We start from the raw sequence: 12,731 nt of genomic DNA on the forward strand, positions 1-12,731 counted from the left end.
TTTCCCACGCAGGGGCCGAGCGGAGACACAAACAGCTATTTATGCAGCGCCTGGCCGAGCCGGGAAGCAGGCAGGCGGGTGCAGGGGGTGGGGGGTGCCCCCTGCCCGTCCGTGGGCATGTGAAGGGCTCCCCACAGTGTCCCTTGTCCCCGGGGCTGGGTGTCCCCAGGGCCACGACCCTGCCCTGTGCGTTGAGGTGGGGAAGGGGCTGGGAGGTGTGTGGGGTCCCAGCAACCCAGCGTGCGAGGCTGGGGGCTTCCCAGCTCCCTGCCCCGTGTCGTGGCCACGGCAAAGCCCCCCAGGGGAACAAACACCCCCGTGTCCCCTGCTAGGGATGAGTGTGAAGGGTGCTGGGGTGCCTGGATGGATGCTGGGGTGCACGGGATGGGTGCCACGTGGGGCTGGGCACGGGGAGGCAGGTGTCGGGGAGCCAGGCAGCAGAGGGCTGAGCAGGAAGGCTCCTGGGGCTGGGATTGGATTTTGCTTGGCCGTGCCAAGCCTATCGATCCAGCGGTAATTAAAGTCGCTCCAAAACCTGACTCATATTCAACCTTGGGAGGAAGGAGCTTCTCGGAGAAACAGCCTCAGCTCCCCGTGCGCCTCCCCAGCACAGGGTGGCCGTCCTGGGGCTGCCCTGGGACAGCTCTGTCCCCACGCTGCCTGCTCCCAGGGCAGCAGCACCCCGTTGAGAGATGCCCTGGCTGGTGTCCCCAGCACCGTGCAGCCCCAGAGTGACCCTGACGAGCATCAGCCCTTGGAGAGGGGGGGTCTGGTTTAAGCCCTGGATTTTCCAGCCTAGGATTAGCCCAAGCTAGTGGTTTTTGGGACATCCCTGGGACGTGGGGGTGCTCCCTGCCCTGTCCCCACTGTCCTTTTCAGTCCCTGGGTCCCGGGGTGCTGGGGGGTGCACGTAAGGGGATCTGAGTGTGTGTGTGAGTGTGTGTGTGCATGTTTGTGTGTGTGTGCAGGGCTCCCTGCACGCCCAGCCCTGCCGCCAGCCCCGCTGCTATTCCCGGTATTTCAGCAGGTTGGGACAGGCGCTGAGGAGGGGCGGCTGCCATTCAGCGGGGCCCCACCAACCCACCTGGAGCCCCGCGGGGGCTCAGGGCCGGGGGGGACCCGGGGGCTGTGCCCGGGAGGGTGTGGGGACGCTCTTGGCTGGGGTCCTGGGGGGCACAGCTTCCCTTCAGGGCCTGGAAGGGCAGCAGCCGGGCTTTGCAGCAGGGAGGTGGCTCCATCTGCAGGACATGGCCCTGGCCAGGAGCCCCGCAGGCTGGGGGCTCCGGGTGCCCCTCGCCGGCACAGCTGGAGGTGGCGGCAGGCCCAGCCGTGCCCAGAGGTCCGGTGGGCTTTTGTGCTCCTGGGGGGGCTCAGACACCCCCCCAACCAAGACGTGGAGAGGTGGCACAGTGGCAGGAGGATGTATTGGGTGCTGGGTGCCGGGGTGACCCTGATGTCCCCACCAGCCACTTAGCATGCGTGGGGACAGCGGGCTGGGGACGCGCCATGTGCCAGCACACAGTGGCGCCGCGAGGCAGCCAAGGACACCCGCTCCTCCGCCCCCACCAAGGGCATCGCCTGCGCTCTCCCCGCAGCACCCACACCTCCAGCAGCACCCCCCCCTGGCAAACGTGGGGCCGCCCCCCCGGGACACCCCACACCTCCTTTCTCCAACCTCCATCTCGCCCGGCACCCCCAGCCCGCACCCAGCGCGCACCCCCCTGCTCCCCGCTCCCGGGGGGCCCGGGGCACCCCCAGCCCCGCTGCTCCGGGAGCCGTCGGGGCGGGGGGAGGCGGAGCCGGGCCGGGCTCCACCCCGACCCCCGGCCCACATAGGCCGGCCGGGAGGGGCCCCCGGCCCCCTGCAGCCCGCGCCAGCCCGGGGGCGCACGGCGGAGCGCGGCGGCCGCTGCCCGGAGCCTGCGACCCGCGGGGCTGGGGACCCCCCCGGTGCGCCCCGTCCCGTCCCGTCCCGTGGTGCGGGGATGCTGCGGCAGCGCTGCGGGCGGCTGCTGGCCCAGCTGGAGCGGGCGCTGCAGCTGCTGGAGCTGGGCGGCAGCCTGGAGGAAGGTGGGAGCGCGCGGCCCCCGGGTGGGGGCTCCCCACGGGGTGCGGGGTGTGGGTGCGGGGTCGCTCAGCGTGCCGCGCGGTGTTGCCCCCAGACTACATCCGCATCGCGCGCTGCTTCGAGGCGACGCGCCAGAAATGCCGCCGGCTGGAGCAGGACGGGCGGCGAGCCCGCGAGCAGCTGGCCCGTGCCGAGGCCGAGCGGGCGGCGCTGGAGGTGAAGCTGAAGCACGCCCGCAACCAGGTGGAGGTGGAGATGAAGAAGCGGCACCGAGCGGAGGCTGAGCTGGAGAAGCAGGTCGGTGGGGCCGGCGGCTGGTGAAGCGGGGTACTGGGGGCTGCCGGCCTCACCGCTGCCCCGTTTCGGCTTGCAGGAGCGCAAACTCCAGTTGGTCTTCGAGTCGCTGATGCAGGAGCCATGGGGAAATGGGGAGCAGTGTTCTGTCCTCAGAGCCCTGGCTGGCCGGCGCCTCGGGATGACCCTGGCACCAGGCAGGAGGTGAGCAAAGCTGGTGGCCCTGCATCCCCTGACCCTCTCCTCTGAGGGGCTGGGGGGGCTCGGGGCACGCTCAGGCTCTGCGGAGGTGCCCCAGGTGCTGGCTGGGGTCTGGGGGAGCCCCAGCTGTGCTGAGCCCCAGCTCTTCCCGCAGGTCATCCGCGGTGGACGACTCGTGCCAGTCTCTCCTGTCCCACTCGGACATCAGCTACGACCGCACCGAGGATGACGTGGTAAGGAGCGACCCCGCTCCCTGTCCTGCTTGTGGCAGAGCACAAATACCGGGGTGCTGCTCGCCCCACATGGCCCAGCCAGCCCCCAGCACCCCCTCTGCCTTCCAGGACGTCGAGGTGACGGTGGCGCGGGCCCTGAAGCGCAAAGCCCAGGAGAGGCAGGTAGGAGGGGAGCGTGGGGCTGCCAGGAGGCTGGCGGGGGGGGTAATTTATCGGCGCTGGGCTGGGAGCGTCGTCTCGCAGCAAACCTCCTGGATCAATAGAAACTCCATTACCCTGCGCCGCGGCCCAGCTGGGCTCCTCAATAATTCATCCCCACGTGCGGGCATCCTGCGCGCAGCTCCGCTCGCACCTCTGCATTGCAGGCCTGGCCTGCACGGCCCCCACGGTACCGGCTGTGGGGCAGGTGCTGCAAGGGCACGGGATGCACCCCGTGGGGCTGAGAGCGCCTGTTTTGGGCTCTTGGTGTGTGGATGTTGGGGGCCTCAAGGGTCAGAGTCAGGCTCCCTGCCCACCCTTCACCCCCTCCCTCTCTCTCTGTCCCCAGCGTGTGTCCCTGGCCCCGCAGATCGGCCCCGTGGTGGTGGCAAAGCGGCACCGCTCCTCTGTGGCACCCCCGAGCAGCGTGAGTAGGGACCCCAGCAGCCTGGGCAGGGCTGGGGGCGGTGGGGATGCAGGGCCCGGTGCCAGAAGGACAGGAGGACGCGTCCTTTGGTCCTGCAGGGCTGCGAGGGCTTGGGGTGCACCTCGGTCCCCGCAGTCCCTGTCCCTCTGTCCTGGGTGACAGCACCCCTGGCTGTGCGGGACCACAGAGCTCATGGGGAGCGCTGTGGGGCTGCAGCTGGGCACATCCTCACTGCCCCCCTGAATCAGCAGGTGACTGTGCCCCCTGCACCCCCTCCTGCTGAGGTCCCGGAGCCTGCTGGCAGCCTCCCGCCCGCCGTGCTGGTGCCACCCCGCCGCTCCCGCCAGGGACACCGCGTCTCCACGCGTGCAGGTCGTGGATGGGGGCATGGGAGGGGGGTGTGGGGCCAGCCTGGGGGTGCTGCCATCACAGGGGAGGGAGGAGATCTGGGGGATGCTTGCTCCCACTGTGGTGGGACTGTGGCCCCCTGCCTATGGGGTCCCCTCCACTGCCTCCTCTCTCTGCAGAGCCGGCCACTGCGTGGGGCACCATTGAGGATTCGGGTGGCCGTGCCCCGGGGCAGGACAGCCACACCGAGGGCGGCCCTGTGGGGCAGCCAGCACCAGCCCCCTTCACCTCCCCTCCACCCAGCCTCCTGCAGCCCCAGCACCAGTTCACCTCCAAAACGGTGCGTGCCTCCTCCCCACCTCTGACCCCGGGGCACGCAGGAGGGATTCAGGGGGGTGCTGACCAAATTCCCCCCGCCAGGTCATCCGCCCCGAGCCCTGCGGTGCCTGCGGCTCCCGCCTCCGTTTCGGGAAGGCCGCCCTCAAGTGCCGGCGCTGCCAGCTGCTGCTGCACACCAAGTGCCGCCCGCACTGCCCCGGGCCCTGCGGACCCCGGCCTCACCAGCACGCCTGGCCCCGCGAGGTGAGGGCGGCACGGGCTAGGGCATGATGTAGGGCTGGGGACTGGGGCTGTGTGGGTCCAGCACTGCCCTCCCCTCTCCTTGTCCTCCCCAGGGTGTCCTGGCTGACTTCGCGCCCCCGACACCTCCGCTGGTGCCGGCGCTGGTGGTGCACTGTGTGACCGAGGTGGAGACGCGCGGCTTGGCCGAGGTAGGGGACGGGGTGGTGACACCAGGGGGCACGGTGAGGCCGTGCTCCCCACGGGGCTGAGCCCCTCTGCTCCCCCAGGCAGGGCTGTACCGGGTGCCAGGTGCTGAGCCGCTGGTGCGGGAGTGGAAGCAGCGGCTGCTGCGTGCCGGCGGCGCACTGCCCAGCCTGGGCGACGTGTCCGACATCCACGTGGTGTGCGGGGTGCTCAAGGACTTCCTGCGGGGCCTCAAGGAGCCGCTGGTCACCTTCAGCCTGCACCCGGCCTTCCTGCGGGCTGCTGGTGAGCGGGGGGACGAGCACGGGCTCGGGGTGGGGTTTGGGGCCGATCCTTGGCTAAAACCCCGCTGCCACCGCAGACATCCCCGACGAGACCGCCTGCAGCACGGCCCTGCGGCACGTGGTCGGCAAGCTGCCCCCGGCCAACAGGGACACGCTGGCCTTCCTCATGCTGCACCTGCTCAGGTGAGGGGCTCAGGGGGCTCTGCGCCCACCTCCCTGTGGTGATGGGATCCCCTGGGGATGGGCTCGCTGGGCCGGGCAGCACACTCCCCCCGTCCCCTCTTGCAGGGTGTCGCGCAGCCCCGACTGCAAGATGGACATCCTCAACCTGTCCCGTGTCTTCGGCCCCACGCTGGTGGGGCACAGCTCGGCCACCCCCACGCCGCTGGCCATCATGGAGGACACGCCGCGGCAGAGCAAGGTGAGGGGGGCCCCGGGTGCCGGCGGTGCCCCTGGTGCCACCAGCAGCCCCAAGCTCTATCCCTCCGTGCCCAGGTGGTGGCTCGGCTCCTCGCCCTGCCGCCCGACTTCTGGAGAGGCTTCGTGGGGACGGAGCAGGAGAACCTGGTGCCAACGCCTGCCAGCGCCCCGGACCCAGAGGGTGAACGCGGTGAGCCCATAGGACCCCCACTCCTGTGCCCATAGCAGGGTTGGGGTGCGACACCCTAACCCCATATCTGCCTTCTGTCCCACAGAGCCCCTCTGCCACCCTGTCGCCTCCCCGGAGCCCCACGGGGGGCAGCTGAGCCCCCCCGGGACCTGCTGCCTCCCCGGCGCCCTGCGGAGCTGCGTGGGCACGGCCGCACGGCCCCCGTGAGTGCTGCTGGAGGGGGCTGGGGGGAACCAAGGCGGGCAGGACTGGTGCTCCTGACTCATCTCCTCTCCCCCAGGAAGGTGGGGCGGTTCTTCCCCTCCCCTGTGTAGCTGTGCTCCCCGGGGACCGAGCTGGCAGCGAGGAGGAGGAGGAGGAGGAGGGAAGCCTGTGGCAGGGAGCAGCGTGGGACTGCGGCGCTGAGCTCAGGGCTCAGGGGCTGCTTCGTGTTAAGTGTCGGTATGAAATACTTCGATTAAACGTTTTGCAGCAAAACCAGCCGGGCTGGGACTGGTGTGCATCCCTCCCTGGCAGGATTGGGCTTGGGTTTTTGGGTTGGTGAGCGGCCCTCCCTGCAGCCCTCCCTGCTTTCCCGGCACCACCACCCGCCTGGGTGGGCAGGGGGAGGACAGGCAGGGTCCCCCTGCAGCGAGGGGCCCCTGTCAGCCCAGATGTTGGCCTCCGAGTAATCAGAGCTGCTGGGGCAGGACGACCCTAAGCGCTTCCAGACTTCCTGGCACCTCGGCTGGGGCCCCTTTAACTCCTTCCTCCCCTCCGGCACGGAGCTGGAGCGCAGCGGAGGTGTGCGGGGGGGAGCTGGATGGGGCAAGGGCTTGCCTGCCCCGCAGCAGGGCTGGAAACTAACCCGAAAACTGTACCAAAAAACCCAGGGCAGCTGTGGGAGCCGGAGGAGAGAATTCAAGTACGGTCCTGACAGCGAGCAGCTCTGCTGGCCCAGTTTCCCTCCGCGCAGGGGTGCTCACCAGAGGGCACGGAAATTAGCACATCCAAGGCAGAGGCAAAACTGAAGGAGTTTTAATGTGCTTAAAGTCAGGGAACAGCTAATCCCCGCCCAGGACCACAGCAGAGCTGGCACGGGAATGCACAGGGCTGGGAGCAAGGATTTGCTGCAAATCCGCCGAGCTGGGGGGGTGCAGGATGGATGGAGAATCCCTAATGCCGTGCCTGCTGCAGAGCAGGGGCTGTGAGGGGCTCGGGGCACGCCGGGGCTTCAGCACAGAGCGCACAGCACGGGGAAGGGACGGGGGGAAAGGCAAAGGGCTGGCCTGCCCCTGCCAGCCCTCCTGCCCAGTGCCCTGGGAGCAGCCTGGCGCTGCTGTCCCTGCCCCGGGAGGCAGGAGCCCAGCTCAGGCTGTTGCAATCCCGCTGCTGACAGCAGGAGTCTGGCAACCGGCTGGTGCTGGGTGGGGTGCGGAGGCACAGCAGGCAGTCAGAGCTCCCCCGCCTCTTAGATGGGTCAAAACTCCTACTTAGGAGTCGGACTCGATGATCCTTACGGGTCCCTTCCAGCTGGGGCTATTCCATGACTCTAAGACCTTCCCAAGAACTGGAGACACGGGCTGGGGGGCAGCCAGGCACGGGGTACCAAGCCCCCGTGGGTACTGCCCCTCGGTACAGAGGCACCCGAAGCTCAGGGCCGGAGACCCCGCAGGCAGCAGGAGCTCCCCTGGCAGCAGCTGGCCTGGTGCCTTAGCCACGTGCTGTCCCCACGTCTCACCCAAATCCCTGTGCTCCGAGAGAAGCAGCAAGCGAGGCTGATGCTCACCAGCTTTAATGTCTGTTGGGAGCAGGAACCAGGCACTGGCAGGGGGCTCCTCACCCGCCCCCGGGGCACTGGGACCCCCCGGGAGGTGACAGAGGTGGCAGAGGCCACCCCAGCCCAGCAGGCAGCCACCTCAGAGGATGATCTGGTTCTTGCAGCTGCGGCTCAGCTCCTTGTGAGGGAGGACGATGGAGTTGAGAATAACCACCTCGGCGGGGATGGTGACGCTGCAGCCTGCGGGGACAGCGCCGGGGGGGCGGTAAGAGGGGAGCAGACCCTGCCCCGTCCTGCAGAAACCAGGCTGCAGCTGGGACTCACCCAGGATGGTGATGGATGGCGTGAGGCGGCCGTCCCTGAAGAGGCTCTCGCTGTCGATCTTGGCATAGGGGTCGTTGGGGTTGGGGTCGCTGGGCGTCCCTTCCACCCGCGCCCAGCGCCCGATGGTGCTGTCCCAGCCCACGATGGTATTGAGGACGCAGGTGTGGTCCTGGGGGGCAGCAGGGAGCGGTGATGGGGTGAGAGAGGGGCAGCGAGGCGCTGGGGGGGACGCCCCCTCCCCGGGGCGAGCCCTACTTACGTGCAGCGCGGCCCCGTGCAGCACGATGGACTCGCGCACGCGCACGCCGGCTCCCACCGTCACCCCCTCCCCGATGGAGACGTTGGGGCCCAGCTGCGGGGGCAGAGGGAGGCGATGAGCTCAGGAAACGGCGCCCTCAGCCCCGCGGGGCCCCCCGGCACTCACCACTGCCGTGCTGTCGATGGAGGCCGTGGGGTGGATGTAGACGTTCCCTGCAACGCGGGGAGGGGGTCAGGGCTGTGTGAGCGGGGAGCTGCCCAGTGGGTCCCTTTCCTGCACGGGGCAGCTCCCAGGGCCCTTGGGGGATGGCAGGGGGTACCTCGGATGATGGGGCCTCCGGGTTTGTTCTGGGCCAGCCTTTCGGGGTGGGTTTTGCTGTACTGGTTGAGGTAGAGGCGGCTGGCGTAGATAGCAGAGCTGGGGGACAGAAAGCGAGGCTGTTCTTGTGGCTGCGGGGCCCTCGGGGCTGAGGAGGGTCCGAACGCAGCCCCCGCCCGTACCCAGCCGATTTGATCTGGCTCCAGAAGCCGTCGGTTTTGTAGACGTAGAGCTTGCCCCTGCCGGCCAGCGCGGTGAAGACGTCCTGCTCCAGCCGGATCACCTCGGCGCGCTGCCAGCCGTTGGAGCTCTCCTCTCTGCAGGCGAGAGCACCGTCAGCCCCCCGCCCCAGCCAGGGACCCCCCCCACCCCAAACTGAGGGGCTCCTTGGCCACGGGGCTCTCCCCAGACTCCTTCCTGGCCGTGCACTTTTTCCCAAAGGCAGGGCCGGAGTTGCTCTGCCAGCTGAAACAAGCTCGGGGCCAGAAGCGGATGGTGCAAGAGCTGCACCTGGCCCGGGTAGGAGGAAATATGCTGGGTCCTGCCCTCGCTGCACAGCCGGGTGCTTGCAGGGTGAAAGGGATGGAGGGGAAGCAGAACGCTCCCTGCTGAGCAGCTCCCTCGGCCCCCTGCACAGCGCTGCATGAGGATGGGGTGGGAGGACAGGGAGGGAGAAGGGGAGCCTCAAGCTGGCCGGGAGACACAGAGGGGACAGCCTGGCAGGGCTGCAGCGGGAGGAGGAGGGAAGCACGCCGCAGGGGCAGGCAGGGCAGCACGGAGAGCAGCCAGCGCAGACACAGAGGGACGGGACGGACTTACCCAAGGTAAGGACAGCTGGTGCAGGACCAGGAAACAAGTGAGTGATGGCAGAGGAGGAGAGAAGATAGAGAAAGAATGGAGGATGAGCGTGCCGCTGCAGCCCCGGGGAGCGGGGGGGTGGGAGGGATGCGGGGCAGGGGCAGGGGCAGGGGCAGGGGGGGCTCTCACAGCGCTAGCTCCTGCTGCTGCCGCTGGAAGACCTCGCCGATGTGCTGGAAGATGGCAGGCGTGAACAGGTAGACGCCGCAGTTGATCACCTCGCTGACGAACGTGCTGGGCTTCTCCACGTAGTGCTGCACCTGGCAAGGGGGAGAGGTGAGGCGCTGCCCAGGGGAGCGGCGTGGCCCCCACCGCCCACCCCCTGCCCCTCAGCTACCTCCTGCGTGTCAGCGTTGGCCACGATGCAGCCGTAGTTCAGCGCCTGCGTCCTGTTGGCCTGCGGGGCGAGGCTGGCTGAGCGCTGGAGTTTGCACCCAGGGCAGAGGCACGCAGCGCCCAGCCCCGCTCCCAGCTCACCGTGGTGCCCAGGATGACGAAGCTGTGCGCGGCCCCGTGCCGCTGCCCGAACTCCAGCATCTCCTGCAAGGGGAACTCGGAGCAGACGTCCGCGTTCAGCACGAAGAAAGCCTCGGCGCCGCCCGACAGGATCTGGTCTCGGAAGTGGTAGATGCCCCCCGCCGTGCCCAGCGCCGCGTACTCCTGGAGGTACCTGCGGGCGGGGGGACAAGGGGAAGGGGGCTGAGAGGGGGAAGCAGCCAGGGAAGGTGGCAGGGAGCGGGGCAGGCGGGCACCCACCTGATGGGGATCTTGAACTCCTGCTGCGCCGCCACCAGGAAGCGGCTGAGGGCCTCGTGGGGCTGGTAGAAGCCCAGCAGCAGGATCTCCTTCATGCCCGGCACCTGGGGCACAGCGGGGGGGCAGCGCTGGGACCCGACACCCCCTTACCCCCCGGCTCCCCCATTTCCCCTGACACCCCCATTTTCTCCCCAGCGTCTTAATTTCTCCCTGACACCCTGTTACCCCCCAGGTCCCCCATTTCCCCTGACACCCCCACTTTCCTCCCAACCCCCTAATTTACCCCCAGCCTCCCCTTTCCCCCCTCCCCCTCCCTTACCCCCTAGGTCCCCCATTTTCCCTGACACCACCCTTTTCCCCCAACCTCCTACTTTCCCCTTAAACCCCCCTATTTCCCCCTGCCCCCCCATTTCCCCCAACACTTCCCCTTCCCCTAACACCCCCCTTTTCCCCCAAACCTCCTAATTTCTCCCCAGCCCCCCTCCTTTCCCCCTGACACCCCCTTCCCCCAACTCCCCCCTTTCCCCCTGAACCCCTCCCTTTCCTCCTGAGCCTCCCCCCTTCCCTTTTACCCCCCCGTACCCTGGCGCACGCCTCGATGTGGTGCTGCACCATGGGCACTCCGGCCACGGGGAACAGCGGCTTGGGCACCTCGAACGACAGCGGCCGGAACCGGGTGCCTGCGGGCAGGGTCGGGCCGGGCAGGGCGGTCAGCGGGGCCGGGCCGGGCCCCTACCCCCCCGCAGCCCCCCGGCACTCACCCTTCTGCGGGCCCCCGATGAGGATCACGGCCTTGAGCGGCATCGCTGCCCGGCACGGCCCGCCCGCTGCCACCCGGGGCTTCCGCACACGTGGCCGGGACGCGTCACCCGGAGCCCGCCGGCGCGCCGCGGGGGGCGTGGCCTCTGGGGGTGGGCGGGGCCTGGGGCGCGCCACGGCTGCAGGGCGCGCCCCGCTGGACAGGAACGCGCGTGGGGGGGGTGTGTGGGTGTGCAAACACACGTCTGGGAATGGGATGGTGCTGAGGGCATGGGGTGGTGCCCGGGCACAAGCCCTCGTGCCTGCACACACGCCCAGGTGCGCAGCTACACGTGCACCTTTGCACGAGCATCTCTCCAGCTGTGCCCTTGCACACGCGTGTGTGTTACGGTGCACGCTTTAGGGCTGTGTGTGCAGCCAGGTGCATGGGGCCACCCCCCATCACCACTGTTTCTACCCCTGTCCTCATCCCAGCCCACCCCATCCCCACTTCCCACACTCCCCTCACCTTGCACACCTTGCACGCCCACGGCTCACCCCCCCCCAGTAACACCACGGAGACGGGATCCGGCTGCTCAGGGCCTTTATTGCTGCTCTGGCACCTCGCTTGCTCCAGGCCACGGGGACGGTGGCGATGCCGGAGCCCGGCGGAGAGGCGGGGGCAGGCGTGGGGACGGGGGCAGAGCCGGGGCAGCAGCCTTCTCCCCCAGGTCAATAAATAAAGCCCGAGCGCTACAGCAGCAGCTGGAAGGCGGTGCCCAAATGCTGCCCCCGACCCGCAGCGGGGCACCCAGGGGAGGCAAAGGGGGGCCGGGCAGGGAGGGGTGCGGAGCACGGAGCACCCCGCACAGCCCTGGTGCGGGTGGCGTGTGTGCGTGTGCAAGGGCACGCGTGTGCAAGGGGGTGCGTGGCTCAGCAAGGCACGTGTGGGGCCGTGCGTGAGCGCTCTGCGGGGTGGGAGGTGCTGCAGGGGGTGCCGGGGGGGGCTTTGCAGGAGCAGGCGCGTGGGTGAGCATCTCCACCCGCTCGGGGTGCCCCCAGGGAGCACGAGCAGCGTGGGCCTGAGCAGGCGCAGGAGTGTGCGTGGCACGGGGCTGCCGGGGGTGGCACGCAGCCCCGGGGAAGGCACCGGCGTGGGTCCTGGGCTGCAGACCCACAGGGCCGTGCTGGAGGCTGGCCCCTCTCCGCACAGCCCCCCACCTCGGGCACTGCCGGGCATCCTCAGTCTGTGCCGGAGGGCTTGTGCCCCTCGCCCCCTGTGCTTGTGGCCGGTGGGAGCCGCGGGTTGTGGTGTAAGGCACGCGGCTGAGCTGTGGCAGGACCCGTGTTGTGGGGCCAGATCCCACCGACTGCATGGCCCAGGCTGGCCGGCGTGCTGGCGGCTCTCCGAGCTCCTCATCCGCATCCCGTCCCCATGCCGTCCTCCCCCAACCCTCTGACACGTTCTCCATCCATCCATCCATCCCGGCATCGCTGCCCGGCCCCCGCTGGGGCTCCGTTTTCCCTCTCCGTCGTCTCCACCTAAAGAGTCGCCGCCTGTCCCCGTCCCCTTCCCCGTCCTGCCCCGCCAGCGTCCCCGGCACGTGGGGTCCGTGGGCTCCTCCCGGCTCCTCGGCCGCCCCATCCCGCGGCCCCTGGAATGTTCCTCTGGCTCCTCGCCCCTCGCGGCTACTGCGGCCCCGGCGGCTGGCCGCCCTGGTAGGAGCGGAGTAAGACCTTGTGCTTGGTGACGGCCTCACCGCGGCGCCGCTGGTGCTCCACCAGGAACTCCTTCAGGCGGTTGGTGGTGAAGGTGAGGGTCTGGCGGCGCAGCTTCATCAGGTAGGCGTCCTGGAGCCAGGCGTTGGCGAAGCAGTCCTTCACCGTGGGGCGGCTCCTGGCGCAGGGGTGGTGCACGGTCAGGGGCCACAGGGTGCCCACCACCACCTCGGTGCCCCACAGCATCCCAAAACCAAATGCCAGCGCTCCAGCCCTGGCCCCAGGGGGTCCCGGCCCTCTCCAGGAGCAGGCACTTACCAGGGGTGGACGGTGAGGACCTTGCGGATGAAGAGGGCAGCGCTCTGCGAGACGTTGGGGTACAGCTTGAAGGCGTCAAAGCGCCCCGCCAGGATGCGGTTCTCCGTCTCAATGGGGTCCAGCTCGAAGAACGGCGACCGCCCGCTCAGCCTGCGAGGGAGGGAGGGAGGAGGTGGCACGGGACGGGGTGCAGCCGAGGGAGGGCACCCCGCACCCACACCCCCCCATAAAGGGGTCCGGCTGGGGAGGGTCTG

At 69.3% G+C, this 12,731-nt stretch overlaps 3 protein-coding genes across 5 annotated transcripts in view; 1 reads left to right on the forward strand and 2 right to left on the reverse strand.

Moving 5' to 3' along the window:
* Positions 1 to 1,985: 1,985 nt before the first annotated feature.
* Positions 1,986 to 5,635, forward strand: LOC309879637 (rac GTPase-activating protein 1-like; the record flags this gene model as incomplete). Its single annotated transcript, XM_082763561.1, has 15 exons — positions 1,986 to 2,070; positions 2,163 to 2,365; positions 2,442 to 2,566; positions 2,718 to 2,796; positions 2,905 to 2,958; positions 3,344 to 3,421; positions 3,673 to 3,796; positions 3,922 to 4,109; positions 4,190 to 4,351; positions 4,444 to 4,539; positions 4,618 to 4,819; positions 4,896 to 5,001; positions 5,107 to 5,239; positions 5,314 to 5,428; positions 5,514 to 5,635. 15 exons carry the CDS (start codon positions 1,986 to 1,988, stop codon positions 5,633 to 5,635), a joined length of 1,872 nt encoding a protein of 623 aa, XP_082619687.1.
* A 767-nt stretch (positions 5,636 to 6,402) lies between these two features.
* On the reverse strand, positions 6,403 to 10,578 carry GMPPA (GDP-mannose pyrophosphorylase A). Its single transcript, XM_082763933.1, has 12 exons — positions 10,464 to 10,578; positions 10,285 to 10,382; positions 9,703 to 9,806; positions 9,424 to 9,616; positions 9,284 to 9,343; positions 9,076 to 9,206; positions 8,271 to 8,405; positions 8,090 to 8,187; positions 7,936 to 7,982; positions 7,771 to 7,863; positions 7,512 to 7,680; positions 6,403 to 7,427 (listed from the first exon to the last, which is right to left on the reverse strand). Exons 1-12 carry the CDS (start codon positions 10,504 to 10,506, stop codon positions 7,327 to 7,329), a joined length of 1,272 nt encoding a protein of 423 aa, XP_082620059.1. The 5' UTR covers positions 10,507 to 10,578; the 3' UTR covers positions 6,403 to 7,326.
* A 455-nt stretch (positions 10,579 to 11,033) lies between these two features.
* Positions 11,034 to 12,731, reverse strand: part of SPEG (striated muscle enriched protein kinase) — a 33,931-nt gene continuing 32,233 nt past the window's right edge. For all 3 annotated transcript variants that reach the window (XM_082762995.1, XM_082762994.1, XM_082762993.1), the window contains 2 exons: positions 12,478 to 12,627; positions 11,034 to 12,337 (listed from right to left, as the gene is read on the reverse strand). In XM_082762995.1, the coding sequence (XP_082619121.1) occupies positions 12,130 to 12,337; positions 12,478 to 12,627 (358 nt within the window). In that variant the 3' untranslated portion in view covers positions 11,034 to 12,129. The remainder of the gene's footprint in view (positions 12,338 to 12,477; positions 12,628 to 12,731) is intronic.

Source organism: Aythya marila, assembly GCF_965140915.1.
Source record: "Aythya marila genome assembly, chromosome: 6".
NCBI lineage: Eukaryota > Metazoa > Chordata > Aves > Anseriformes > Anatidae > Aythya > Aythya marila.